Raw genomic sequence first — 26644 nt, forward strand, 5'->3', positions numbered from 1 at the left:
AAATAAGAACACTACCTACAAGTTAAATAAACAAAAAGAACCAGACGACTAATGTTGTGGGGAGATGTTGCTTCAGATAGCCATAGTTAAAAGTCAGGGATGAATGAAGCATCACAGAATCTCTTGGGATTATAAAGATTTGGGTACAATAACGGCACAAATTAATCCATTAATTCAAAAATAATGCAGCATCATTTTGACTTGACCTGCAGTCAGTCCGGTGGGGTTCCAAAGGTTCAAGTAGAGTCATCATTGATATTTATTAGTCCTTTATTTATCTAAAAAAAATCTCATTGAGATTAAAAATCTCATTTCCGAGAGAGACCTGGCAAGTATTAAGTCTACAAACTTGTGAGTTGTGTAAATATCAGATTTCTAATGTTATTAGTCTGCCTAAAAACATATTTTTGTGATGAGGTTAGTGGCATTTTCTTTTGAGCCAACACAGACGCTCTGAGGCGGAACACCTTTTCAAATTTTGAATATGCAGATAAAAAAAGTAGCTCCAGAGAAAATTCTGCTCAGAAAAGGTTTGGAAACGCCCCTAACGTCATCAGAAAAATATTGTCATGACCAAACTAGAGATGCAGAGGTAAAATTTGGCAGTTTTTCTGTGAGAAATATCATTATTGTAGTATTATTGAAGGGTCTGTACCTTACAATATAAAGCGATTTGAGGTGAGAGTTGTTTATCTAAATGAACTGAAGTGAATTTAGGAAGTATATTACGATCCTTGAATTTTTCAATGGAAAACAGACGGTGAGACTGGGAAATTTTCTTATATTGGATCATTTTTTAAATGTCTGTGAAGGTTCTCAGTCATCCAGGTCATTGTAGTTTGAGGAGCTTGGAAAGAAAAGCATCTGGAGAAACTTAAAGTCCAGATGCTTTTCTTTCCAAGCTCCTTAGATCAGTTTCTAAAGAATGAGTCTAAATTGTATAAATGGGAGTTTGTTCATGCCTTTAGGATTCTAGTTGAACTTTTATGCCATTTTATATTCTTAATGAATTATAATCAAGAATATGATCTATAAAGTAGAAGCAATTCAAAGATCTGAAAAATAAAAACTGTTGATTTGACACAAGAAGTGTGCACGCATAAATCTCGTGCATACCTCTCTGTGTAAATATCACCAGGTCCAACATAGCAAGATTTCTTTGAGACTTTATGGAAAGGTGACCAGGATGCTTCTTCAGATTTGAAACCGGCATGTTAAGATGGAGATTAATAGGACAGAAAATGATCTAACTGCTATTTCTTTTCTAACAGAAACACTAAAAATGACTGGCTCCAGATTTTTAATGTAGTGTTTTAAGGATCGGTTCATCGATGACGCCAAACAAGACATTTAACTGTGCTCCCCTAACACAGTCAAACAAGAACAGTTGCATTCATCACTTTCAGCCTATGTAGGACCAAGTTCCTACTTAGTGACACTTTATAAATACAGGCCCAGCTGTTTCAGTGCAGATGTTAATAGTATAAAAATCTTTTTGCACACTTCAGTCAAGACATGTGAAAAGTGGTTTCATTGAAAGTTGAACGTGTCACACTTTACAGCACAGAGAATAAACGTCACTGCTAATCACTGCAATTACACAAAGTCCAGCTTCAGGAAAAAGTCATTTAAAGGCAGCGGGTGAGTTTTAAGACAGGACCGATGTTATAGTGTGAAAACATTAGAGCGTCACAGTCAGCCATTAGCGCGTTTTTTACATTCTGCCGTGTGGGTGTTTGTGTCCAGCTTCGATCAAATGGGATCAATGACTTTCCAGCCTTCTGCTCACTTGCTGTTGCCCCGGGACGTTCGCTGTTTGGTCATCGTCGTCAGCATCTGGCTGATGTAAGAGGTCAGGAGGTCGTCCATTTTGTAGCCCTGATGGATGAGAATACATTAATGATTGCTTTGTGGGATGTGCGGCTCTTTTCACTGTATAAGGATCTATTATTATTCACACAAGATCACTGATTTGATTTTCTCATAAGTTTTCCTGTGACGTTAGAACTGTTACTTCACCCCTTTTCTCTGAGCTGTAATCAAGTTTGAAGTTAAAAAGAGAGCACAGGTAACCATGCAAAATCGTTTCAGACACCACACTCAAAAAAAACTTGATTACACATGAAATAAATGACTGATTCAAATGTGAACGCAAAGATTTTGCTTCCTGCAGAGCGTAATCTTGTTGGTGGAACACGTGATAAACGAGAGAGTCTACAGAAAAGACTGACAATTAAATCTGCTGGCACGCTGCTTTCACTGCTCAGGCTGTGCATAATCACATTAAAAGCAGCTTTGTTTGGAAAGCTAAATGCTCACACTCTTTGTTTCATGTTACAAAAACTTAAGAGCTCACCAGGGACGTTTCACACAGCAGCTTGCTGCCTCGCACCAGGTTTCCAATGGTGATGTGAAAGTACGTGTTGCCGCTGCTCCAGTTGGAGATCTTGGTGAAAGGGTGAGTGATGAGGATGTCCTACAGGAAATTTTGATAAGCCGGATAAGAGAATAATGCAGTGCTAAACTTCACATACAAACAAATATTTGCAGGTTTAAATCAAAAACTAATTGCGAAAAAAAAGTGCTTTGAGTGCTCAGATATTTAATTCAAAGGAACAGCTGCCTCAACGTGCTTTATATTGTAAGGTAAATACAATACAATAATACAGAGAGAAACTACAGTAATAGAAAAAGGCACCAACAATCAGAAAAGCCCCTATGAGCAAGGACTTGGTAACAGTGGGAAGGAAAACCTCTGTTTTAACAGGAAGAAACCTCTGGAGGAAAACAGGCTCAGGGAGGTGCATCTATCTGCTGTGACCAGTTGGGAGTGAGGGGAGGGAACAGAGTAGCAAAGCGCTCTATCAATACAGATCGATTTAAATATCAAAGATAAACGTGTTCCACCTTAGACTTGGGATCAATCAGACTGACTCCATGTTTGTTGATTGCTATCAGGAGGGTTTCTGGGTAATTAGGATCAGTTGTTTGCTGCAGAAAAAGCAAAACAGAAAAACCAAAAATGCAAAGTTTGTCCCAGTGTTGTGCAGCTTTTTTAAAAGTGAAAGTAGATAAAATAGAGCAGGAAACAGTGAATGCAGAAGTTCCAAGCTTTCATAAACTAACGAGTCTCTAGCGTCTTTACCTTGACTTCGAAGAAGGCCGAACCAAACGTGGGCCACTTGTAAATGATTTTGAGGAAGGAGAGTTTGGCTTCTTCCCGAGTCTTCCCTGAGTGCTTGTTGAACAGTGACACGATCGACTGAGACACAAAACAACAGGAAGATGAAACACTCATTCACTCTTTTTGCACACAGACTTGTAAGTGATTACCTGTAAAAGTAGCAAGCAGCTGTGGGATATGTTTTGGATTTTAATGTTTTCGAACTCCCAGAGAGCTCTGAAAACAATAAAGCCTCTTTTTGGGGTTTGGGATGACGTCAGAGAGACAAGCTGACGTGCTGCTACAGATTTAAATCTCTGCATATCGCCTGGTGATTGTCTCGAGTTCTTTTTAATCAGTACAATCAGCACACAACTTTTAGTTTGTTTCAGTTTGATAGATCATTTTAACTCATTTGAAACTTAAGTACCTACGACTGATTAAGGAACGTGTATTTAGCAGCATGGCTCAGGCCGAGACTCCTTTTTCAGGCCTCTAAAAATAAAATTTTTCTGAATCCGGTGCTTCAAAGGATCCTATAAAAACACACGAGGTCGGCTCTTTTGCAATAAAAGCTCCTGCATAAAACATCTGAGTCACCTAGAAGTTTTAATGTGCGATTAAAAGTTTTTGTCTCACTAGATTTCCACGACAAGTTCAATGTAACTTTAGTGTTTTTTACTTGTTGGTTAAAACTTTAACTGCCTAGCATAGGAGCCAAAAAGCACCAATCGCCAGACCTTATTTCTGGATTTTTGAACGAAAGCATGAAAACATCTTAAATATGTAACTAGAGAAAGAACTGTGATCACCGAGGAAAGGTTATGAATGAATGAACACCCGAGGATTAAATCCAAATCTGATGTTTTGAATTCTGCATCTGTGGCAACAAACTGAAGAGGAAATTATTTTTGAACATAGTCATCATTAGCCTGAGGCCATTCCTGCATCCAGACATTCAGTTTTTTACCATTTTTAAATCTGCGCGTGCTCACCCGCTTCCAGTCGTCGGGCGACAAATGTCTGATCTGGTCCTGGGGGACGAGCTCCTTCAGGATCTTGGAAATATTGTGGAAGTGGGATTTATCCTCCTCAAACTTCACCCTGTAGATCAGTGCTGCCAGCTGGTGCACCTCCTCCTTTGAGCACTTGTGGTAGCCACGCAGATACTTCGGCAGCTCCTGCAGAAAAAGACAACAGCTGGTAAGAAACCGATACCACACACAGATTTTCTTTTTTGAAGCTTTGCACAGCTGGAGGGAAGATAGAGACAGAGAGCATGATTCAGAGTTTAGTCTACACCATCCATTCTACATCAGGCAAGTTTAAAATGTTTTATCTCAACATTTAATCAAGTAAGAGTAACCAGATATACTGATACTGCAGAGGGACTAACCTGGTAGTAGTGGAAGATGGAATCAGCCATGGAGTCCTTTCCAGGAAGTGTATTAGTCCACAGCTTCTTCATGAAGAACACCTGGTAGGTCAGAGAAGGCACTACACCTGCACACAGCACAAAGGTGAAAAGACAAACTGGTAAAGAAAGAAGAATCAGCGAGAAGATCAAAGATAATCTGAGCTTCAATCTGAATCTGATCTGATGGGCTTTACCATCTTTTACATGTCTGGCTTTCTTGATCCAGTCAGTCAGGTGCCTCACAAAGTCAAAGAAGAAGTCGCCGTCAGGCACGCTGATGACCTGGAAGTAAGTGAAGGATTTAATTGTGTAAAGAAGATCCATGTTGAATGGCTTCAATGGTAGGCATGATCCCTTTTTCCTCAAAAATAAAGCTATTATTCAAAGTAAAAAGTTACGACTACATGTAAACTAATCACACGTACAGGCAAAGTCTGTACAGATGAAAGTAAAGCAAAAAAAAATAAGTTAAATAAAAATAATTACAAGCAAACTGAGCAGTAAAGGACAACCTATGAATACCCCCCACCCAAAGAACAAACGAGTACTGAGAGCTGCAAAACCAGCGAGAGAAAAGCAAAATGACCTCAGACTGAAAACCACCTCAGAATGATTTCCAGAAACAAATCCACACCACTGAAGATGAAAACTTATCATGCAAACAAAAAACAAAATATAAACACAAGGAACCAGGAAGTCACGGACTAACAAGAAATCAATTAACTGATTACAGAGAGGTGGTAGAAGAACTTAAAAATCCAGAACCACTGAATAAGTAAATAACATGACTACAAACACACAAAAAGAATGATTAACAAATACAAAATAACACACAAATCAAACATCTGCAACGAGACCCAAAACAACCAAGAGAAGACTCACAATTACCACAAAACAGGAAGAGGGTCAAACCAGTGAAAATAGGATGCAACATAAAAACAAACTGACTCCAAATTAATGAAAAATGACTAAAAATGTTACTTTTTATGAATCTGAAACAACAAATTCTTGGTAGAGAACCAAAGGTCTACCAGAAATATGACAGCAGAGAGAGCAACAACTACAGACAGCACAACAGGAAAAGAAAAGTCATCAGCATAGAAACAGAAAACTATGGCTTTTTTTGTCTAATCTGTCTATTTGCTGCCCCTGAGCTGAGCTTGTAGTGAATACGTTTGTACGATCGGGCTGCGGATGAAGGCGTCACCTTGTCAGTGATCTTGACGAAGAGACTGAAGCCCTCGGAGGATTTGAGCATCAGACGTCCGGAGATGTTGTGGCAGAAGTCTTTGGCTTTCGTGCTCGACTCCACCTCAAACACCTGTGAACACAAACATAAACCAAAGTCAAGCTATAAGCAGAATATTTAGTACATGTGCAGAAAAATGTGAACGATGCAAGTTCACTGTTTATTTAAAGAGGTGGCACGTCTCAAATTACAGTTTTTTCCCCTTAGTGTACAAAATGCACAGTTGTAAAATACCACATAACAATGTACTTTTTGAATGTTAGTCGTAACTGACCTCGTCTGAATCGTCAGGGAAGTAAACTTTGTGGAAGATTTGAGTCGTCTTGTGCTGGATGGCCTCCACCTCCACCAGGTGAGGAGGGTACTTCCTTGATCCGTTTCTAGCACAAAGGGCAGTGAGGATGAATAATGAATAAAATATAATAAAAAAAAATTACTAGGGGTAAAAATTTTAATTTAAAGCAACCATTTAATCACACACTGGGGTAATATGCACTATAGTTTCTGTAACTGAGCTGTATGAACTAGCTGGAAACTAGAGGCTGCTTGCAGGTGCTTCTCAACTGAGCTAAAAAAAAAAGTGGTGTGAGACTTAAACCTGTAAAAAGCAGTAGTGAAGAAGTTTTAACAGGCGTTAACAACAACTGTGTGCGTTTGTGTTACCGTAAGGCTTTCTGCAGCCGCTGCATGCAGTCTGGAGCCAGAGGATAGTGTTTCTTGGCTTGCAGAAACTTCTGGACGTGAGGCAGCAGGATGTTACTGGGAGGAAACAAACCAGTGCAGAGCCACAGCAGCTCCCAGCCCTTCTCCTCACTGTACCTGCACACAAACACCATGACAAGGTAAACAGTGCACAAACTGAGGGTCAGGATTTTGGCTTTGTGGCACAGGAAAGAAAGTGTCCTTTAGTGAGAAACATCTAGAAGTCAGAAATTTTCTATGCATGCTCATATTCCATCATGCTTATATCATTATTTTCTTGCTGCTACCAGGCATATTTATAAGTGTGCAGGGATTTTGTTTCTGGTGACGGTACAGCAGGCGAAAATGTTAAACACCAGTCTCTGTGTGGACAATGAATACAGTTTTGTTTGCTTGTGTGAATTTAATGAATTTCAAGTGGCAAAAAAGACTCTAAGGGTGCTGCAGAGACTGTGAAAGAACCGCTGGGGTTACCAGGAAGGTGCAAGTTACAGATGTAAGAGATGCTTTGAGAGTGATCAAAGTGAACACTCACAGCTTAAACTGTGAACACTGAGCTAAAATATTGATTATAGAAGAAGAGATAGAAGAAAAGACTGTTTTTTTCTTGGACTTACTTAATGTGATTGTCTGTTAGCTGTTTGAGAATCTGGCAGAAGATTTCGTCTTTGAGCGGCTCGGCCTTCAGGGCTCCTTCGAATATCTGATCGGTGAGCTCGTTGACAGAACGCACTCGTTTGGACGGGTAGTCGCCCATATACTTCATCATAGGTGCAAACACAGTTAAGGACCATTCACATAACGACAGGCTGGTACAGGTCAGGCAGTATGGCTGACTGGAAATAACCAAGCAGCAAACTTCCTCTGATGGCCACTTGGCTGGCTCCAAAAAACAGAGTTCATCTCTATAAACTCATGTTAAAATTACTAACCTACCAGCATTAAAAAGCATGTTTTCTTTGTATAGAGCAGATTAAATATTACAGTTTCAATCGCTACAAAAACAGCTAAACCTTTGCTAGCGATGGAGCAGTCAAGACCAGCTTATGATTCCCATCAAAATCACAAACAACAGTGAGTAACTTTCATGGGGGGTTTGGTCGACAGGCGTAACTGCAGGCTTGGATGCCTGTAACATCCATTCTTACCAGTAGCAGTTTATAAAGAAACAAAATTAATATTTATCAGAACTGAACTGAGCCCTTCACAACACCTCCACTTTCTCATATGGTCCCTTGGGAAAGTTAATTACCTGCTCTGATGTAACAAAAGCACCAGAGGAAAAACGCAAACGAGAAAGCCAAACATATGATCAATCACGCCCTCTCCTAAAGGATATCTATGAAGGCAAGGCAGGCCTCCTGGGAGAGCTCGTCGTGAGCCAGGACTTTCTTCAATAGAGGCTGTTTGAGAGGCTCGCGGGTGCAGCTCCACAGACGCTCCTTCCCTCGAGCTTTCGAGATCACCACCCTGCTCAGAGTACTCTTTGGAGGAGGCCTGAAGAACAGTGGTTCGAAGAAACTTTCACACATTTTTTTTTAACATCATTTGTACTTAAAACAGCCTCACATTAGACTTAGTTACCTGAAGTAGTCGTAGGAAAACTCCTCCAGAGTGTAGGCCTTAGATTTATCCTCTTGGTCCGAAAGGTTAATCTGGGACAAACCGATAGACTCGCGCCTCTGATCAGGAGTCATGGTGACGAGAGCCTGAGAGACAGTAAAACAGGAGGAAGATTGGATTTTTTTCGCATTTGACCCTTCCAACTGGTTAATTCAGCAAAGTACATCAACATATTTCAGAGCATTTTCTAGGAAGAAAAAATTCTTTTGGGAAGTTAATTTTCCTTTTAATGAGCAGCCAATACCTGGAGTTCAACAACCACATCTCTGTCAAAACCTTCCTTTCAGAATCCATGAGTTTTTTGCTTTTAGTGTGTGGTTAAAGCACTTTTTTCTGTTACAGTATACCAAGCAGAAAACTAGTGATGTGCTTTTGATGATAATACAATGTGCAAATTCAATATTTCTGTAATATTTTAGTGTTTGACACTTTGTAGACAGCCATTAAACACAGCTGGCTGCACAGAGAGACTAGCATATATTTATTTTTGTTTTTTTTGTTAATTGGGAGAAAAACTGCTAAAAAAAAATGGTGGACAGCTAATAGCTAACAATTGGAGAGACAGCAGCTGCTCACATGGTGCTTTAATCAGGTTGTTTTCACACGTGTTGAAAATATATGTGCAGTGAGGATTTTTTGTGTGTAAATTTTAATTAGTAGATGACTGGCAGTTTGGTTGACATTAATTTAAAAAAAAATAGCAAAGCTGGAGTGTTGACAGGTCAGATCAGCATTTACACAGTTTAACCGTCATGGTCATTTTTATTTTAAAGGATTTGTTTGACAGCACTCATTGCATTGGCCAATACTTACAATAGGAAACTTCAAGTAACTTCAAGAGAATTTCAGGTTTACACAAGTTGGGAAGGCCTCTTGGAGCCATTCCTGAACAACTGCAGTTTCCAAAACCATCAGTTCACATAATTGTATGTAGGTACAAGTAGGGCTGGGCTATATAATACCGTTCACAGTAATACCGGTATCATGTTGGGCAACGATAAGAAAATAAAATATCGCAATAGAATATGGGTAAAACGCGCATGTGCAGTGCCTTTGTTTTCATACGCACATGCCGGAAAAAGCATGGCGGCAACGGAGAATAAGAAGGGCGAAAGCAGATTGTTGAATGAAACGGATGAACCAGAATTGGTTTGTAAAAATGCTGCAACTTCACAACAAAGCACTATTTTTGGTAGAGTATGCAAGCGGGCCGTCGTTATTACCGTGTTGTTTGGAAAATACGGCACACTTAAAATAAATCCTTTGATTTTTCTGAAAGTCGACAGAGCCCCTTATAATCCCGTGTGCCTTATGTATGAATTCTGGTTGTGTTTACTGACCTCAAAACGATTTTATGTCGTACATGGCGCTCGTAAATCTGTCAAATGTTTTAGTACGACTTTGCTAAGCTACGAAGCCGCACCGCTTGATGGATTGTTGGAGCATTACGGCTACTGTAGGCAAGAGCCTCGTGGAGTGATACGTACTGTGCTTCAACATAATATTACCGTATTGTCTATATAACCTCTTTTTAAGTTTTGTGGATATTATACATGGTTATCCTGAGGATATGTCGGCCAATTTCCACTGGAAATGCCTTTTGGTTAAACTGTCAGCAAGGAATTTGCATTTGCACTGTTAAATTTTTATATAACTTTAATGCACATAAAAAACAGCTGTTTGTTTAAGTGAAACTACATTGTTGGGGTTTTTTGCACTAATAAAAGTTGTGGAGTTGTAAAGTATTTTGTCTAGTGTCAATTATATCGTCAGTTATGTCGTTATCGCAAATTTTCTAATGCATATCGTGATAAATGCTTTTGGTCATATCGCCCTGCTCTAGGTCCAAGTTATTCGGATATGTAACCATGTTGCCAAGTTCTAGAAGAAGACCCAAACTGTCACCCTCAAAAATGAGAGAAAACCGGTCATGATGTTCAGGAACAATCCAGGAACCACCAAGGTTCAACCTGTTTCTATGTGTTAGCCATGCGACAGAGTGGCAGCATGGCTGTGTACCTTGCTTCTCGCCCTAAGACAGCTGGGAGAGGCCCCAGCGCCCCCGGGGCCCTAAATTGGATATGTGGAAGAGAATGGATGGATGGATTGAGAAAGTACCAAACATTAAAGAAGCCCCTGACATCTTCAAGCCTGACAGAAATTTGCTGCTGCACACATGGATAATTCAAATGCCTTAGCTACAATAACCAGGTATATCTACACACTGTTGCACAGGGACATCCTGAAATCACTTACACTGGAAGAACTGGTTAGACTTCTAGTTCTGTCCTGTAAAAACAACCTGCTGGATTAAAAAAAAACAACATTCCAGCAGAATCTGGAAGACAGAGATTATTTTTCTGACTGCACTCACCACTATATCATACTGTGGTCGGGTGATAGTAGGTAGCACATAGACACAGTCAGCAGGGAAGTCCCCTCTCTGTTTGGTTCTGTCATTGACGCCGTGTGCCCAGCCAGAGTTCATCACATGCTCTCCGTCATGTTCGTCCAAGATGATCAGATCTCCTTTAGCAAAACTCAGGAAGTTGGAATCTACCCCTACTGCCGGGGAGATGACAAACAGATTGACCATTCTGCTCCTAAAAACACCTTTTTATTTCTAATTCATCAGTGAATCTCACGTGGGTTCAGGCAGTCTAGCAGGCCCACCACATATTTGGACCTCTTCCTTAGACCCTCGAGGAAGGAGACCACCAGGTCGCGGATGTCCTCTGCATTGTTGGAGGTGAACGTATACTCGTCTCCTTTGATGGTGGCCAGAGTGAAGCTCTGTCCCTGGAGTTTACCCCCTCTGCAAAGTTAAACTTTGCTTTAACCATGATAGTTCAAAATATGGACAAGATGCAATTCTGACAAGCAGAAGATCCCTAAAAACTTAAAAATGATAAAAATATATTTATTAAGTAATGCTTACAATCATTTGTATCAGCACAGAAGTGAAGAAAGTCTTGTTTGAAATTAAACGTTATGTATGTAAATATTTTTTTAACGTATTAAAGAAGTATTAAAGAATGATACCATCTCTGATTATCTTGGTTGCATCCAAAATAGTGTGGCTTGAGAATTAGCAAAACTGAATTTAGCTAGCTAGGTTGAGGAGCAAACCCTGTTTATTCTGGCTAATGTTAGCTAAAATATAGCATGCCTGCTAGCATGTGCTAGTATTCAGTGATTTGAGTCCCCATGACAGAACTGATTGAACACCTTGAATTTTCCACATCTTGTTTTGGGATGAAATAAAACAGATTTAATTTAGATGATGCTTGAATGTCATTTTAAACCAGATATGACAAATCAGAAACCCTTCTTATACTTCAGGCTTACATAGCTTACATGGCTAGCAACTTGTCAATCACAAGCTAGACCTACTCCAATTCATACTATGACCTATTCTCCCATTTTATCTAAATGGGATGTTTACAAAATACACATCATGCTCTGTTCAACCAGAGGTGAAAGCAACGATTAAGACCATGAACTCATCAGGGAAGGTTTTTCTGAGGTCATAAAGCAACACAAGACAGCCATTAGGCTGTTTTCTTATAGACTCTATATAATCAGATTTCTTCAGCTTCAGATTTAGAAGTTGTTGTGGGAAGACGCCATTAATAACCAAGATTTTCCTGATGTTAAGACAAACAAATCGATTGTTTGTTTGTAGAGAACCTTTAAGGTCAATATAAATGCCAAGAAACCAGCAGCAATTAATTCACTTATTAACTTTGTACAACTCAAATATACTTTGTATTTTATTTTGGTTGCCTGTCATTTGGTGCATTTGTGGCTGTTTGTCATACCTGCTGCTGGACACAGCCATGATCTCTGGGAAAGAGAGCTCGAGAAGGACCTGCTCCTGTTCATCCACAAAGTAAACGCCGGTCCAGTTCACCGCTACGATAACGTCATTCTTGGGCAGGCTAGGCCCTGTGAGCAGATGTGGTCACATCCATTAAAAAATATCCACAACCACTGATGGGAACAAAGCATTTAGTAGTTTAGAAAGAGGTACAGTGTTTTACCAACCAGAGAATTTGAAGGCCTCGTAGAAGCGTGAGAAGAGTAAAGGCCACTTTAAACGAGCAAAATCCACCACATCCTCCTTCACCTTCTGCGTGTTTACCCTCCTTTTCATTTGTACTCCCTGCACAGTGAGCTCTAGTTAGATTCTCCCAGAAAACAGCACAAAATTAAGACTGGTTTTCATCACTTGACCAGAAGGTACCTTTTTATGGGCGCTGATGATGAGCTGAACCCACTTCTCTGCAGTCTTAGTGGAGGTGATTTCTCTGTCGGGGATGTAGGACGGAATGAGGCTGAGCAGACGATCCTGGAGGACCTCGGAGCCGTAATCCACGTAGTACTGCTGAGAGGCCAGTTCTGCCAAGTCCTCCTCCTTCAAGACAGACACAGGGTGAAGCAATGGTCAGGAGAAAGCAAGCCCAACACCTGAAACCTGCCATCAACTCTTCTTTCAAGTAGATAAGATCATATCAGGAGAACCAGATGGGCTGATCAATATACAGTACTGTGCAAAAGTCTAGAGCTACCCCTCCATTCTGTATATTTTGTAAATACGAAGTAGTTGTCTGTTACTCTGCATTGGCCCTGCAGAAGACTGGTGCCCTATCCGGCACTGGATGACGACCCTACGATCGGATAATAAAACTGGAAGAACAAAGAAGGATGAGTAGATCAAAAAGCTGCAAAACTAGCTCAAGCTCTTCTGTCACAGCAGCCCTCTGCATGTCCCCCATCCTCTTTGTCTTCAGTCTGGCAGCTCCATCCTTTGTCCAATATCCACTATCCCTCCTCTGTACATGTCCAGACCATCTCAGTCTTGTCTCGCTGATACACTCAAGGCCTTGTCTTATATTGTTATAACAAAATGCAAACCTTGAGGCTTTAAAGTGCAAATTCCAGAAACCAGGGGGTGATACTACTGTCGTTACAACCGTACATTACATAATGGTGTTTATAAAGTGCTTTTCTACTCTATTTAAATGCTTAGAAACCTTTCTTACTACAAGACTCATTCTCCCATTCAAGTGGGTTTAATGTAATATTCACACAGTCATACTCCAGTGGATCCATCAGTATCGCACCCTCTTTTACACAAAGCATGCAGAGTTGCACACAGCTCAGAGGCTCACCCTCTCACAGCGGTACTCTCCGAATTTCACCCCCCGGACGATCTGTTGATAAATGAGGTTTGTGGCAACGTAGTCCTCGGCAGGGTTGTGCCAGGGGCTGAAGATCTCCTTCCTGAAGAACAGCCTCCAGGGAGCATTCCTCTCCTGGGCGCCCTGCTCCTTTGCGTACTGCTCACACTGCGAGATGGCGTCCATGACGTGATCGTTACCGCTGCCCAAAGACGACACCTGATGAACACATACTTGCAGTTAAATAACTCCATGACATCTGAACAAACTGACTAAATGTTTTCATTTTTAAAAATATTGTTTATTTAAATTTAGTTTCAGTTGGTTCCAAGTATTAGTTTGATCATTTCACTTAAGTTTGTCTTCCGTGTTAGATTTAGGAAATTCATAATACACAGGTGCAGACGTCCCAGATGAGCACCAAAGCACGTTTTCTGACAAACGTCTTAGTTATAGTTAACTGTTACAACCTCGCTGTCAGTAGAGCCTGTGTTTTACCTTGTCAAACAGAGCTATGTACAGCGAGAAGCCAAAGCGATCTTTCAGGCTGATTTTGTCCGCCAGTGCGTTGCACAGCTCGCTGGCTGTGGTAGCCGAATCTGCGAGGAGTGTCTTTGTGGTGCCGTCCATGAATGTCACGGGGAGCATGATGGGCTTCTTAGACTTTGTGGCCTGGAGGGAAAAACAATGCGACTCGTGTTCAGACAGGCAACAGTTAAGATGTCCTACAGCTATACAGCATTGTGGTGTTATAGGCTCACTTCAAAATATAAATATTACAACCTCTACCATCCAACCACCTGTAAAAAAAACCCCATTATTGATATTAAAGATAATTAACCTGTAGAAAACCACAAAAAGAAGAGATGAAAAAGTATACAAAGTATAAAAAATTCAAATTTAATTTCAGTTTTTGATCAGTCATTACAGATTTAAATTTTTTGTTGAGGTCTTTAATTTGTGATGTTTGATTGTGGTTATTTTGTTTTGTAATTATTGGTTTTGTGTGGAATAAATAAACTTTTATCCTTTATTTTTGATGTCTGCCTCATTGTGGTTACTGAAGAGGAGAAAGAGCGAGCTGCCTCCTGAGAAACACGAGTCAGAAACTGACAAAGAAGGTCAGAAGGTTGCTGCTACAGTCCTCTTGATCCAAACTTTGATAAATAAATTTAAAATTAAAGAAGGACCAATGGCTTCTTCCGGATCACACGAGTTGATGTTTTAATGAGAATTTAAGAGAGAATAAATATAATAAAGAACACTGAATTTTAATAAACTAGCTACATTTAGCTGTTTTTTGTAAAGTTTTACAGTTTACGGTAATTTGATGTAAAACATCGTCAGGCTTTCTAGATGTTTCTTCATGTATGTAATGTAACATTTTAAACACCTGAAAAACAGTATAAAAACTATCTTAAAATCATCTCCGTTTTCAAACCAAAGTATGAAAACCAGTGGAATGATATGAAAATATTTATTATAATAAGCTCTCAGTTATTTTCAGCTAATTCTAGTTTCTAATATTTAATGCTGATATTTATTACAGTTATATAGTTATAGATGTATTTCAACAAACAGTTATTATTTAATACAGATTTTAGCTAAACTGGACACTCCCTCAGCACACAGTGAGCTTTGTAACTGTTACTCAGTGATAACAGTGACAGCATTAGCTACATGCTTTGCAAATTCCTAAAAACCACAAACAGAACAACAAACGCTGATAATCCCATCAATTTACTGTTGCAAATGCTTCCAGTTAAAAGATGAGACACTTGACAAACTGGATTCACTGGACTTGACGACACAGAGCAGAAAGATTTTTGGCACCTGCAGTTCCAACCAAGACGGCGGCTGCATCCGAGTGCGGTTGACAAACGTCCTCCTCAACCTCTCCTCGCAGTAGGGAGCGTAACCCGGAGGACCGTTTTTCAAAAATGTCCGTAGATACTGATAAAAGAGCAGAGAGAAGAGAAATATTCATCGTATTACTGACATAAAGGCCGTTTACAGCCCTGAGCAGTTTAAAGGTTAAAGGTGTGACATACCAAAGACATACCAAAGGCACTGACACACAGCATTATATTTATTCTGTTTACATAAATGAAATCAAACTCATAACTCAATTTTACTCAAATCAGTCAGGAAAAAAAGTTAATTAAAAGTTTCTAAAGCTAAACGTGATTTTCAGATGTAATATTTTGTTTTGAGTCAGACCAGAAAACTTTTGCTATGTTTTTTTTTAAAATGAATTCTTGCAATGATCAAACTGCAGATGAAATCTTTGAGATTCTCCCTTTGACTACTTTATTTTAAGCTTTTACTTCTTTGAGGACTTAAACTGATTTTCAGCCATCAGACCTGCTGATGGTGATGGTGGAGACGGACAGACTACTGTTTACTGACTGAATGCGAGTGGATCGAGTTATAGATCTGTCCCATCTGCTCTCCTGGACTGAAATCCACTGCCGGAAAACAAAAGATTATATCTTTGTTCGTAGTGTATATGACTTTATCTTTTACACATGTCTGCTTTGGATTAGCTGGCTGACCAACATTAGTAAAAAGGAAGAAACATTGTTAGGTGGCTGATTAGAAACATCAGCCACATTTGAAACCCGGTCGTGTTTTTTTTTTGTAAATTTCTGTTGACATGCTTATTTATTGCAGTTTACCATTATTTCTTTATTTTATGGTCAAATTTAAATCATCTGTAATATATTATTATTAAATGAATTTTCTTTTTGTTCCTGACCTTTCATGTGCAGTACAATTACATGGATGAAAATAATGGTACTGCAGGCGGCATAGGGCCGAAACAGTGAGTACCACAAAACACTTTAAACAGGCAGTGGTGGGCAAATATCAGTAACGTGAAGATACAAGTGAAAAACTGAGCGTGTAAAAGTGCAAAAATGGTGACACTGCAGTTACAATTGTGGTTATTTTTTTCCCATTTCAGTTTTTAAATGAGTTGCAATTTTCACCAGTTAACCGTGAGGTTTTATCATCAAGTTTCCCATCAGAAATACGTTTCTTACTTTGACGAACTTCTCGGAGGGGGCGAAGCAGCCCACGCAGAGGGACAGCAGGATCCATCCGCGGGCGTGGCTGCTTTTGGACGGGTTCTGGCTGAGCTGCTTGCAGATCTGACAATAGATCTCGTCTCTGAGGCAGAGGACAACATTCAACAAACAGATCAGAGGCCTTCTTCAATACACGAGACAGTCACCACAGCTAAATCAAATTAGACCCCATTTAAAAAAAACTTTCCAAAGAGGATTGCGCAGCATCTGGATGTAGCGACTGTGTTCCTGCAGCAAGGTGATCTATCGCCAAATATTCCATACAGAACATACTCCAGGTCTGCTATGCCAACAGCATAAAATGGTTTCTATTTAACACTGTGTCTTTAAATTGCTAAAGCCCAGTGAACCCGAGCTCAACAGATGCTGAGGCAGGACTCCTCTGGCAGTTTCTAAGACCCAACAAAAAATGGAGAGTGACCAGGTTTTGTGCTGAATCTGAATCATTTCTCTGTTTCTCCAATATTAAAAATTCTTTCTGTTAATAATTTTAATTAATTTTACTTTGGTTTCCAAATTATCTTCCCTTTTTAACTAATCATCCCATTTTGTTTAAATATTACCGTTTATAGCATTAGTTATTAGTTGCTGAGTTACAGGAGATTTTCTGTTTTTGCCTTATTTGTGTTCCGTCTTTGTGAGAAATTTATTTTTCTTTTCCTTTAAGTTTCTTAAACTGTGTTGCAGCATCTCGTATGTGGGCTTCCTCTAAGATGTGAATTAGAGTCTCTAATAGTTTACAAAACCATACAGTGGAAAGTGACTCTCTGTGAAGCAGACAGGAGGAGTATATGTCTGCAGATTATGAGACCTTTAATTTTGACTGTTCTGAACGGTTGTAGTAAATGCACAAGCCAGAATCATCTCAATAGCTTTAACTTAATAAGACATACTTTTAATAATCATGGTATGAAAGTAAACCTCTCTCCACACTAACTATTCAAGCTCCACACTCACAGGAGTAACGCTCTCCACACTTGAATTTAGCCGAAAAAGCCATCTGATTTCAACAAACCTATTCATTTCAATTCAGTGTCATCTTCAAGACAAAATCTACAATCAGAATAAATCTTGAAGTTTTTCATCAACTCCAGAGAGCAAAAACATCAGTGCGTCATTTGCTTGGTCCAAAAACATCGATAAAGCATCGTCATGCTGCCGCAAGCAACATCTTCATCCCTCACTGCTGCTTCTAGGAGCAGCCTCTATTTAGTGCCGATGACACTCATGGGTCACCTGAGGGTGGGCCGCAAGATGCCGTTGCCGATGATGAAGTGAAGTTTCTCCAGGTTGGAGGTGGGTCGGTCCTCCAGCATGCTGTTTCCCTGGAGACTGTAGTCCCCCTCTGTCAGCCGCCTGGTGACCTGCCATCAGCGTTACAGAGAAAAGCATTAATTTGAAGGTTTTGAGCTTAAATTTGCAGAATCCAAGAAACGTTTGGATTTTTTTTTCACTCTTTGGGCTATAGTGGTAAAAAACTTCCCAACAAGAAGTCTACCCCAGCTGTTGTGGTTAAGAGGTGGGGTACACCCTGGACTGGTTACTGATCCATCACAAGGCTAACGAAGAGAAAAAACATGGGCCCTCACATCCAACTGAGAACCACCAGGTAACCTAACAGGCTTGTCTTTGGATCTCTATGTTATCAAGTCAGACATTATCTATGTAGGTACAGGGAAAATATGCAAACATTACAGCAAATGTAGGATCTGTTCAAGGTGAGGCAACAGTGCAACACTGCACCGGTGTGCCACCTTCAGTTTCCCGGTGTCCAAGTGTCCCAGTGCTTGAAAAAACCCCAAACAGTTATGCCTATAACTTCTGTTCCCCGAAGGAAAGGAATGAGGTACAACACAAATAAGATGGGATATCACACCTCTGCATGTCCTGGCTGAAGAAATCTCTATTAGCAGCTTTAAGGCAGATGACCTGTGATGACTGTGATGACATGCACACAGGCTCATCTGCACATATAGCCCATCATCACAATGATCCCTCAGTTCGATAGCAGTCTTCACCAAGCCAAGTTGGGGCGGGGCATAGCGGGGCAATCTTGTGTTGTACCCCGTTCCTCTCCTTCAGGGAGCAGAAGTTATAGGCATAACTGTTCATTCCCTTTCAGTTGATTGACTCGGTACAACACATATAATATGGGACACATATACACACCCCATAGAACAGCCACCAAATTGGAGTCACCACTGACGGTACTGACTACACCGCCATTTTTGTCCAGGTTCTCCCATTTCTTTTGTTTAAGTTAACACTCTTTTAAGGTTTGGTTATATACTGTTATCACGTCACCCTATGATTAAAAGTGGAAAACATGGGACATGTTAAATAAATTATTTACTTAGATCAGCTGAAAAGAAGTGATGTGTTTCTCACCTCCTCAGTGATCTTGGACTTCCTCTTCAGAGTGAGTGACACGAGTTTATGCCTGACGCTGTTCCTCTTCTGGCTGTCTATGGAGCTGTTCTGTAGGTACAAACAGGAGATGACATTTTGGAGGCTCTGACCTGACAATCTGTAACGACTCATACAATCCCCAGCATCCTCTCACCTCTCCCTCCACCTGCAGCTCCTGCAGCTCTCGCTTGTAGGTCCTCTTGCCAAGGGTTTCATAGATCTTTGTCATGACGGGGATCTTCTCGCTGCCGTCGTTGATGACCATCGGGCATTTGGGTTCCGGGAGGTCGCCCATGAACCTCAACACAGTGATCCATACAGCTAAAGCCGCCTGGAGGACAGGTCAAATATGGCAAATAAGAAAAACTTTTTTGAAATCACCTGATTTTTCATTATACACGTTAGAGTGATTTCAAAATTATTCTACAGCATTATCTCTGATTTATAAAAATAAATAAAAAATCACCAGCTTTGAGACTCTTTTTCTGTAGGTTACAGCCTATATTGTAGCACCACTAGCAGTCAAGAGTAAAGCATTGTAAACATTTTAGTAGGCCAGTGTTTGAAGCCCAGAGGATTTTAGTTGATCATTCACATGTCTGAACTCTGACTTTCTGCTAACGAGGAGTTACAAGGTCCCTTTGTGTAGGTGTGACTGTTTTGCCGTCTCAGTAAGAACTTTCTAAGATGATTGGATTGTGTTATGTGTTATAATAAGAAAATTAACAATTTATTCATACCAAAACTAAACTGAAAAACCAACATTTTTGGTGATATGGTTGTGTTCTCTTCTTTTTCCAGAAAAAGGACAAAAAGCGTGACAGTTTAACTTGGTTTTTTCGCCCAAAACATATTCGTAATCGGCTCAGCAGCCGGTACGTGTGTAAATCTGCTGAGCCCATTAACACATAATACGAATAACTTAAATAGATGATCGGGGGCTGTAAAAGGCTTTGGGATTGAGATCGAAGGTCAGCCTCACCAGCTGGTCTCCTTCGTCCTCGTGGAAAAGCAGAGGTTGTTTCAGTGGCCGTCTGATGTAGGTGTGGATGGAGACACCCTGGAAGTAGGTGGCTGCAAACTTGGAGAATTTATACTCTGACAAATCCTCCTCTTCCTCGTCAGGTAACGGGGGAGCCTCGCTCAAAACCTCCTCTTCAGCTTCCTCACCACAAGGCGTGTTTTCCAAATCCTGAGAAACAAAATGATATGTGAGAGAAATTTCTAGGAGACAAAAAACAGAAGAGCTGAAAGGAGAGTGAAACATTTAAATCAGCCAAAAACCAGAGACCAAAACACTGAACACTGTTCTTGGTGAGGACCAAACAAACCATTCACTTCCTACATCTAAATAGTACTAAAACCCTCAGTGTAGACTAGGACCATGGCATCACTAAGTCTGAGGTGGAACCTGGTGGTGTCGACTGGACAGAAACAGAATGTCTCAGAGGTTTACTATTGGACTCCGGGAACTGCCTGCATACATTTACCACATGACCCGGAGCATTTCCGTGGACCAGGGGGAACCCAGGACCCACTACACCAGCATAGGGTCTGACATGGGTCCAAGGATTACATCCTGATACCGAACAGCAGTCAGGGTCCTGTTGCCTAGCCTGTAGAGGTCTGTGCATCCCTCTGTGGATATGCCTTACCAGACCACCATTGAGCCACTGTCATTTGTGAATGATGTTGCAGGCAACATGATTGGACCTTTTCACGTCTGTCACATGTGCTCAAAGTGAATCTCATCTGTGAAACGCGCGGGGTGCCAGTGTTGGTCCTGCCAATTTTGGCTTTCTATGGCAAATGTCAGTCAGGCGCTATGATGCCAGGCAGTCAGCACAGGGCCCAATAAAGGAAGTCAGCACTCAGACCACTCTCATAAAGTTTTTTCAGATTTTTTTGGTCAGACATTCAATTCAATTCAGTTTTATTTATACAGCGCCAAATCACAACAACAGTCGCCTCAAGGTGCTTTATATTGTAAGGTAGACCCTACAATAATACATACAGAGAAAAAACCCAACAATCATACACTCAACAAAAATATAAACGCAACACCTTTGTTACTGCTCCCATTCCCCATGGGATGGACGTAGAGACCTAAAATTCATTCCAGATACACAATATAACCATCCCTCCCAAACAGTGGTCACAAATCAGTCCAAATGTGTGGTAGTGGGCACATCTGCTATATTGAGATAATCCATCCCACCTCACAGGTGTGCCACATCAGGATGCTGATCTGACATCATGAGTAGTGCACAGGTGTACCTCAGACTGCCCACAACAAAAGGCCACCCTGGAATGTGCAGTTTTTTGCGCTATTGGGGGTCTGGGGACCCAGAACCGGTCAGTATCTGGTGTGACCACCATTTGCCTCATGCAGTGCAACACATCGTCGCATGGAGTCTATCAGATTGTCAATTGTGGCCTGTGGAATGTTGGTCCACTCCACTTCAATGGCTGTGCGAGGTTGTTGGATATTCGTGGGAACTGGTACACGCTGTCGTATACGCCGGTCAAGCACATCCCGAACATGCTCAATGGGTGACATGTCCGGTGAGTATGCTGGCCATGCAAGAACTGGGACATTCTCAGCTGCCATCTGCCCTGAACAATGTGAACCATGATTCATCCGTGAAGCGCACACCTCTCCAACGTGCCAGACGCCATCGAATGTGAGCATTTGCCCACACAAGTCTGTTACGGTGACAAGCTGGAGTCAGGTCAAGACCCCGATGAGGACGACGGGCATGCAGTTGAGCGTCCCTGAGACGGTTTCTGACAGTTTGTGCAGAAATTGTTTGGTTGTGCAAACCAATTGTTCCAGCAGCTGTCTGGGTGGCTGGTCTCAGACGATCTTGGAGGTGAACCTGCTGGATGTGGAGGTCCTGGGCTGGTGTGGTTACACGAGGTCTGTGGTTGTGAGGCCGGTTGGATGTGCTGCCATATTCTCTGAAACGCCTGTGGAGACGGCTTATGGTTGAGAAATGAACATTCAATGCACGGGTGACAGATCTGGTTGACATTCCTGCTGTCAGCATGCCAATTGCACGCTCCCTCATTGCTTGTGGCATCTGTGGCATTTTGCTGTGAGACAAAACTGCACATTCCAGGGTGGCCTTTTGTTGTGGGCAGTCTGAGGTACACCTGTGCACTACTCATGATGTCAGATCAGCATCCTGATGTGGCACACCTGTGAGGTGGGATGGATTATCTCAATATAGCAGATGTGCCCACTACCACACATTTGGACTGATTTGTGACCACTGTTTGGGAGGGATGGTTATATTGTGTATCTGGAATGAATTTTAGGTCTCTACGTCCATCCCATGGGGAATGGGAGCAAAAACAAAAGTGTTGCGTTTATATTTTTGTTCAGTGTATGACCTCCAATGAGCAAGCACTTTAGCGACAGTGGGAAGGAAAAACTCCCTTTTAACAGGAAGAAACCTCCGGCAGAACCAGGCTCAGGGAGGGGCGGGGCCATTTGTCGCAAATGGTTGGGGAGAGAGAAGGAAGACAGGATAGAAGACATGTTGTGGAAGAGAGACAGAGATTAATAACAAGCGTGATTCAATGCAGAGAGGTGACTGAAGAGTGAGAAAGGTGACTGAAGAAGAAAAACTCAATGCATCATGGGAATATCCCAGCAGTCTACACCTATTGCAGCATAACTAAGGGAGGATTGAGGGTCACCTGATCCAGCCCTAACTATATGGTTTAGCAAAAAGGAAAGTTTTAAGCCTAATCTTAAAAGTAGAGATAGTGTCTGTCTCCTGAATCCAAACTGGAAGCTGGTTCCACAGAAGAGGGGCCTGAAAACTGAAGGCTCTGCCTTCCATTCTACTTTTAAATACTCTAGGAACAACAAGTAGGCCTGCAGTGCGAGAGCGAAGTGCTCTAATGGGGTGATATGGTACTACAAGGTCATTAAGATGAGATGATTATTTAAGACCTTGTATGTGAGGAGCAGGATTTTGAATTCAATTCTGGATTTAACAGGGAGGCAATGAAGGGAAGCCAATAGAGCAGAAATATGTTCTCTCTTTCTAGTCCCCATCAGTACTCTTGCTGCAGCATTTTGAATTAACTGAAGGCTTTTCAGGGAGTTTTTAGCACATCCTGATAATAATGAATGACAGTAGTAGCCTAGAAGTAATAATGTGTGAACACATTCACACCAGTGGCCTGCGGGAGGTCATTTTGTGGCTCTGGCAGTGCTCATTCTGTTCCTCCTCGCACAAAGGAGCAGATACTGGTCCAGTGATGGGTTAAGAGCCTTCTATGGCCCTGTCCAGCTCTCCTCAAGTAATTGCCTGTCTCCATGTTCTTGACATTGAGATAGGAGACACAGCACACCTCTTGGCAATGACATGTATTGATATTCCATTCTGAAGGAGTTGAAGTATTCATGCAACCTCTTTAGGGCCAAGGATATTATCTTTATACTATTTCCATCATAAATGCATGCAGGGGCATGCACCGATTACCAGAAATTAAGGAAATTACATATTTGACATTTCCTGGAAAAAAATCCCAAGAACCCCATGTGTCCCCCTCAAAAACCGGAGGGGGGAATCCTAGCTAATGGATGATTTAATCAGACATCTTTTCTGGACTACAAAACCCACATATACATACTTCAAAACCAGCTGGTGCCTGTCCATCCTGGTTGGGCAGCGGCCCGGAGTTCCCCAAGAAACCAAACATACGGTCAACCATGTCCGAGTGGTCGACTGGCTGCTCCTTCTCCCTCTCCATCTTCTCCAGCAGCTCCTTCTTCCTCCTCGACTCCTCCTTTTCCTCCCGCTCCCTGTCCTCTTGCTGCTGTGCCAGCTGGATGAGCCGCTCCTGGTGTTTCCTTTCAGCCTCAGCCTTCGCCCGCCGAACTGTCATCTGGTTTCGCAGCTGCTCCTCCTCAGCCAGGCGCTGGCGCTCAGCTTCCAGTCGATGCTGCAGCTGTAGAGGGAGGTGAGAGGAGGAACAGAGGGACAAGAGTTCACAGAGGAAGATGGAGCATTATGCTTACATTTTCTCTGTTATCTTATTGTTTGTCTTGCTCTCTATTAACTGTTAGTCAAAACTAGAGTAGACACTAATCTACCAAATCATTATCATTAGATAATAGTCAACAAAGATTATGAATATTGTTTAAAGCTGAACACGACATGAAGTATGAGCTATTCACAGAAGAATAAATCTAAACTTCTACACACTAACATAACCAACAATGAATAAAAACAGTGCAGAGGTCAACACTGTAACACTCTGACACATGAACATGTTTAACATGATAACACGCAGCAGCAGCCGCCTCTGGTCTGTCACCCGCTCTGCTGCGGTGCTCCTAGAGACCTCACGCTCTTCGCTTGAACTGCAGACATGTTTGAGAATATTACAGTTCCCCGAACATTCAATTTAATAAGAAAATGAGATTAAGCAAACATTTACAAAATACAATATTTTATTTAACAGTCTTCAGGGGAAAAAATCATATAAAAATAGCAATTTTACCCTGAAAAAGTTGAAAAGCTAACAAACATTTCCATAGTTTACAAAAGCTGTTTTCACACATAAATTCTGGACAATTTCCTGAGACTCAGGTCAGGATATTACCCACATTTATGCTCTCAAAGATGTAGCACACAGGGGAAAACAGTCTGCACCGAGCAACTGGAAATACTCTGAGAACCAGCATGTCAGCGCCGGCAGGTTAAAGACTGACCTGACTACATGGGACATTTGCATTCTCACATGTGAATCCATCGAATCGTGTTTATCACAGCTCAGAGCTGCAGTGCATGTATGAAAACAGCTTTACAGACTTTTATATAAAATCGGTGTAACATAATGTGTTAAAAATAGTTTTACGGTGACATAATTTAGGCCAACAGAGTTTAATACAGAAAGAATAAATGTAAGAATATATAAAGACAAGTGAAACAAAACTTTGCAAAAGATCTAAAAAATTATTTAAACTCACACTAACAAATCCTGGCTCAGAATGGGCCTTTGAGCCGTGACTACCCTAAACCCAATGAAGGCCAGCAGAGGCAACTCATGTGACCTAACCAATCACATGATGTGAGGGTGGCTTGGCAACTTCCAGGACCACCACCAAGATGACAACCCCACTCAGAGTTAAATACCCAGGACTAATATTTTCATCTTATGTCTGACCACATGATAAACCAAACTGTCCAACCTTTATTCCAAGACGGCTGGACGCTGTGTAAAATGTAAATAAAAACAGAATCCAATGATTTCTAAATGTCATAATCCCATATTTTATTCACAATAAAACACAAAACAAATCAAATGTTTAAAATGAGACATTTTACTGTTAAATGAAAAATATTAGGCAATTTTTAATTTGATGGGACCAACATGTCTCAAAAAACTTGGAGAGAGGGGGAAAAAAAGGCTGAAAAGTAAGTGGCAATAAAAAGAAACATATAGAGGAAAATCTTTACAACTAATCAGCTTATTTGGCAACAGGTCAGTAACATGATTGGGTATAAAAAGAGCTTCTTAGAGAGGCAGAGTTTATTGGGAGTAATGATAGGCAGATGTTCTCTAAAAATTGCATTTCAAAATAAAGTTCCTCAACGTAAAATTGCCAAGACTTTGAATATCTCATCTTTAATGCACATTATATCATCAAAAGACTGAGAAAAATCTAGAGAAATCTCTGCGCAAGGGACAAGGCTAAGAATCAATAATATGTCTATGATCTTCGGGTCCTCAGGCACCACTTCATTAAAAATATGTATGAGTCTGTCATGGAAATATCTGCATGATCTCAGGAACACTTTCAATAAGTTGGGGTTTTACATTATAACTGAATAAATTACATCCTAACCAAGCATATTTAAAAAAACACATACACACACATTAAACATTTTCATTGGAATGACAGGGATTTCCTTTTGAATCAAAAAAAGAAATAAAAAATAACTTACAGTGGTGGGGTGGTCGCTTTTTTAAATAAAGCCTGACATGACTGATACAAAAATCAAAAGGTAAGATTCAATTATGGATTATTTTGCTACTTCATTGAATCATTTTGCTCATTGTAGCAAATAAAATTATTGGTGATTAGAGGCCTTTTATTTATCAAAGGATGAAATCAAAAGATTTTTGTAACGGCACGCTGACGTTTATATCAACTCCCTAATTCTTTAGTGGCTGTTGTCACAATTAAGTTATTCACATAATTGCTATTCTCATGACAATGTGAAGCCAGAGCCACCAGAGCAGCTTAACATAAAGAAATAGTTTTTTTCTGAAGGTAACAAAATCAAAAAGTGTTATTTTAAAAATTATTTTAGCATTAAATAAGATAAATGGCACTAATAAGCGAGTTATATGTTTCTGACTGAGATTCATTTGGATATTGTTAGTACAGACTGTATACAAAATGCTGATCAGCCACAGTGTTGATAACCACTGCTTACTAAATAGGACTCTTAATGTGATCTTAAGTTACAAAATTGACATTATTAAACAAGGCATAAAACTAGTGACTGAGGCCATAAACTCATCAAAAAGGGTTTAATGAGATCATAAATCAAAAGAGGCTATGAGGTTTTTGCAAACACAGGACCCCCTGCTCTGGTCATTACAAAAAAAATATGGAGGTTTAAGGCACTTCTGCATTGGCTTCACTTTTTGGAGCTGGTAGCTATGTAGATCTATACTAAGTCTGTAACTTTTGAACAGAAGCTACAGGTGAACCCTTTTTTTCCACTTATTATGGTAAGCTAAGCTAACTGGGTAGACTTGAAAATGATATCGTCT

General features: G+C 40.7%; 1 protein-coding gene across 1 annotated transcript in view; it reads right to left on the reverse strand.

Moving 5' to 3' along the window:
• Positions 1-885: 885 nt before the first annotated feature.
• The window catches only part of myo7ab (myosin VIIAb), a 55296-nt gene continuing 29537 nt past the window's right edge, over positions 886-26644 (reverse strand). The window contains exons 24-50 of the mRNA XM_082547779.1: positions 23486-23803; positions 19818-20027; positions 18990-19166; positions 18815-18904; positions 17663-17790; positions 16382-16508; positions 15171-15290; positions 13836-14009; positions 13329-13556; positions 12401-12571; positions 12202-12319; positions 11976-12102; positions 10800-10969; positions 10529-10719; positions 8116-8240; positions 7871-8028; positions 7149-7302; positions 6493-6648; positions 6104-6209; positions 5788-5901; positions 4775-4862; positions 4560-4666; positions 4159-4344; positions 3146-3262; positions 2908-2991; positions 2357-2476; positions 886-1878 (exon numbers count right to left, since the gene is read on the reverse strand). Coding sequence (XP_082403905.1) covers positions 1786-1878; positions 2357-2476; positions 2908-2991; positions 3146-3262; positions 4159-4344; positions 4560-4666; positions 4775-4862; positions 5788-5901; positions 6104-6209; positions 6493-6648; positions 7149-7302; positions 7871-8028; positions 8116-8240; positions 10529-10719; positions 10800-10969; positions 11976-12102; positions 12202-12319; positions 12401-12571; positions 13329-13556; positions 13836-14009; positions 15171-15290; positions 16382-16508; positions 17663-17790; positions 18815-18904; positions 18990-19166; positions 19818-20027; positions 23486-23803 — 3957 coding nt within the window. The 3' untranslated portion in view covers positions 886-1785. The remainder of the gene's footprint in view (positions 1879-2356; positions 2477-2907; positions 2992-3145; positions 3263-4158; positions 4345-4559; positions 4667-4774; positions 4863-5787; positions 5902-6103; positions 6210-6492; positions 6649-7148; positions 7303-7870; positions 8029-8115; positions 8241-10528; positions 10720-10799; positions 10970-11975; positions 12103-12201; positions 12320-12400; positions 12572-13328; positions 13557-13835; positions 14010-15170; positions 15291-16381; positions 16509-17662; positions 17791-18814; positions 18905-18989; positions 19167-19817; positions 20028-23485; positions 23804-26644) is intronic.

Source organism: Aulonocara stuartgranti (genome assembly GCF_965226115.1).
Source record: "Aulonocara stuartgranti genome assembly, chromosome: 10".
NCBI classification, from domain to species: Eukaryota; Metazoa; Chordata; class Actinopteri; order Cichliformes; family Cichlidae; genus Aulonocara; species Aulonocara stuartgranti.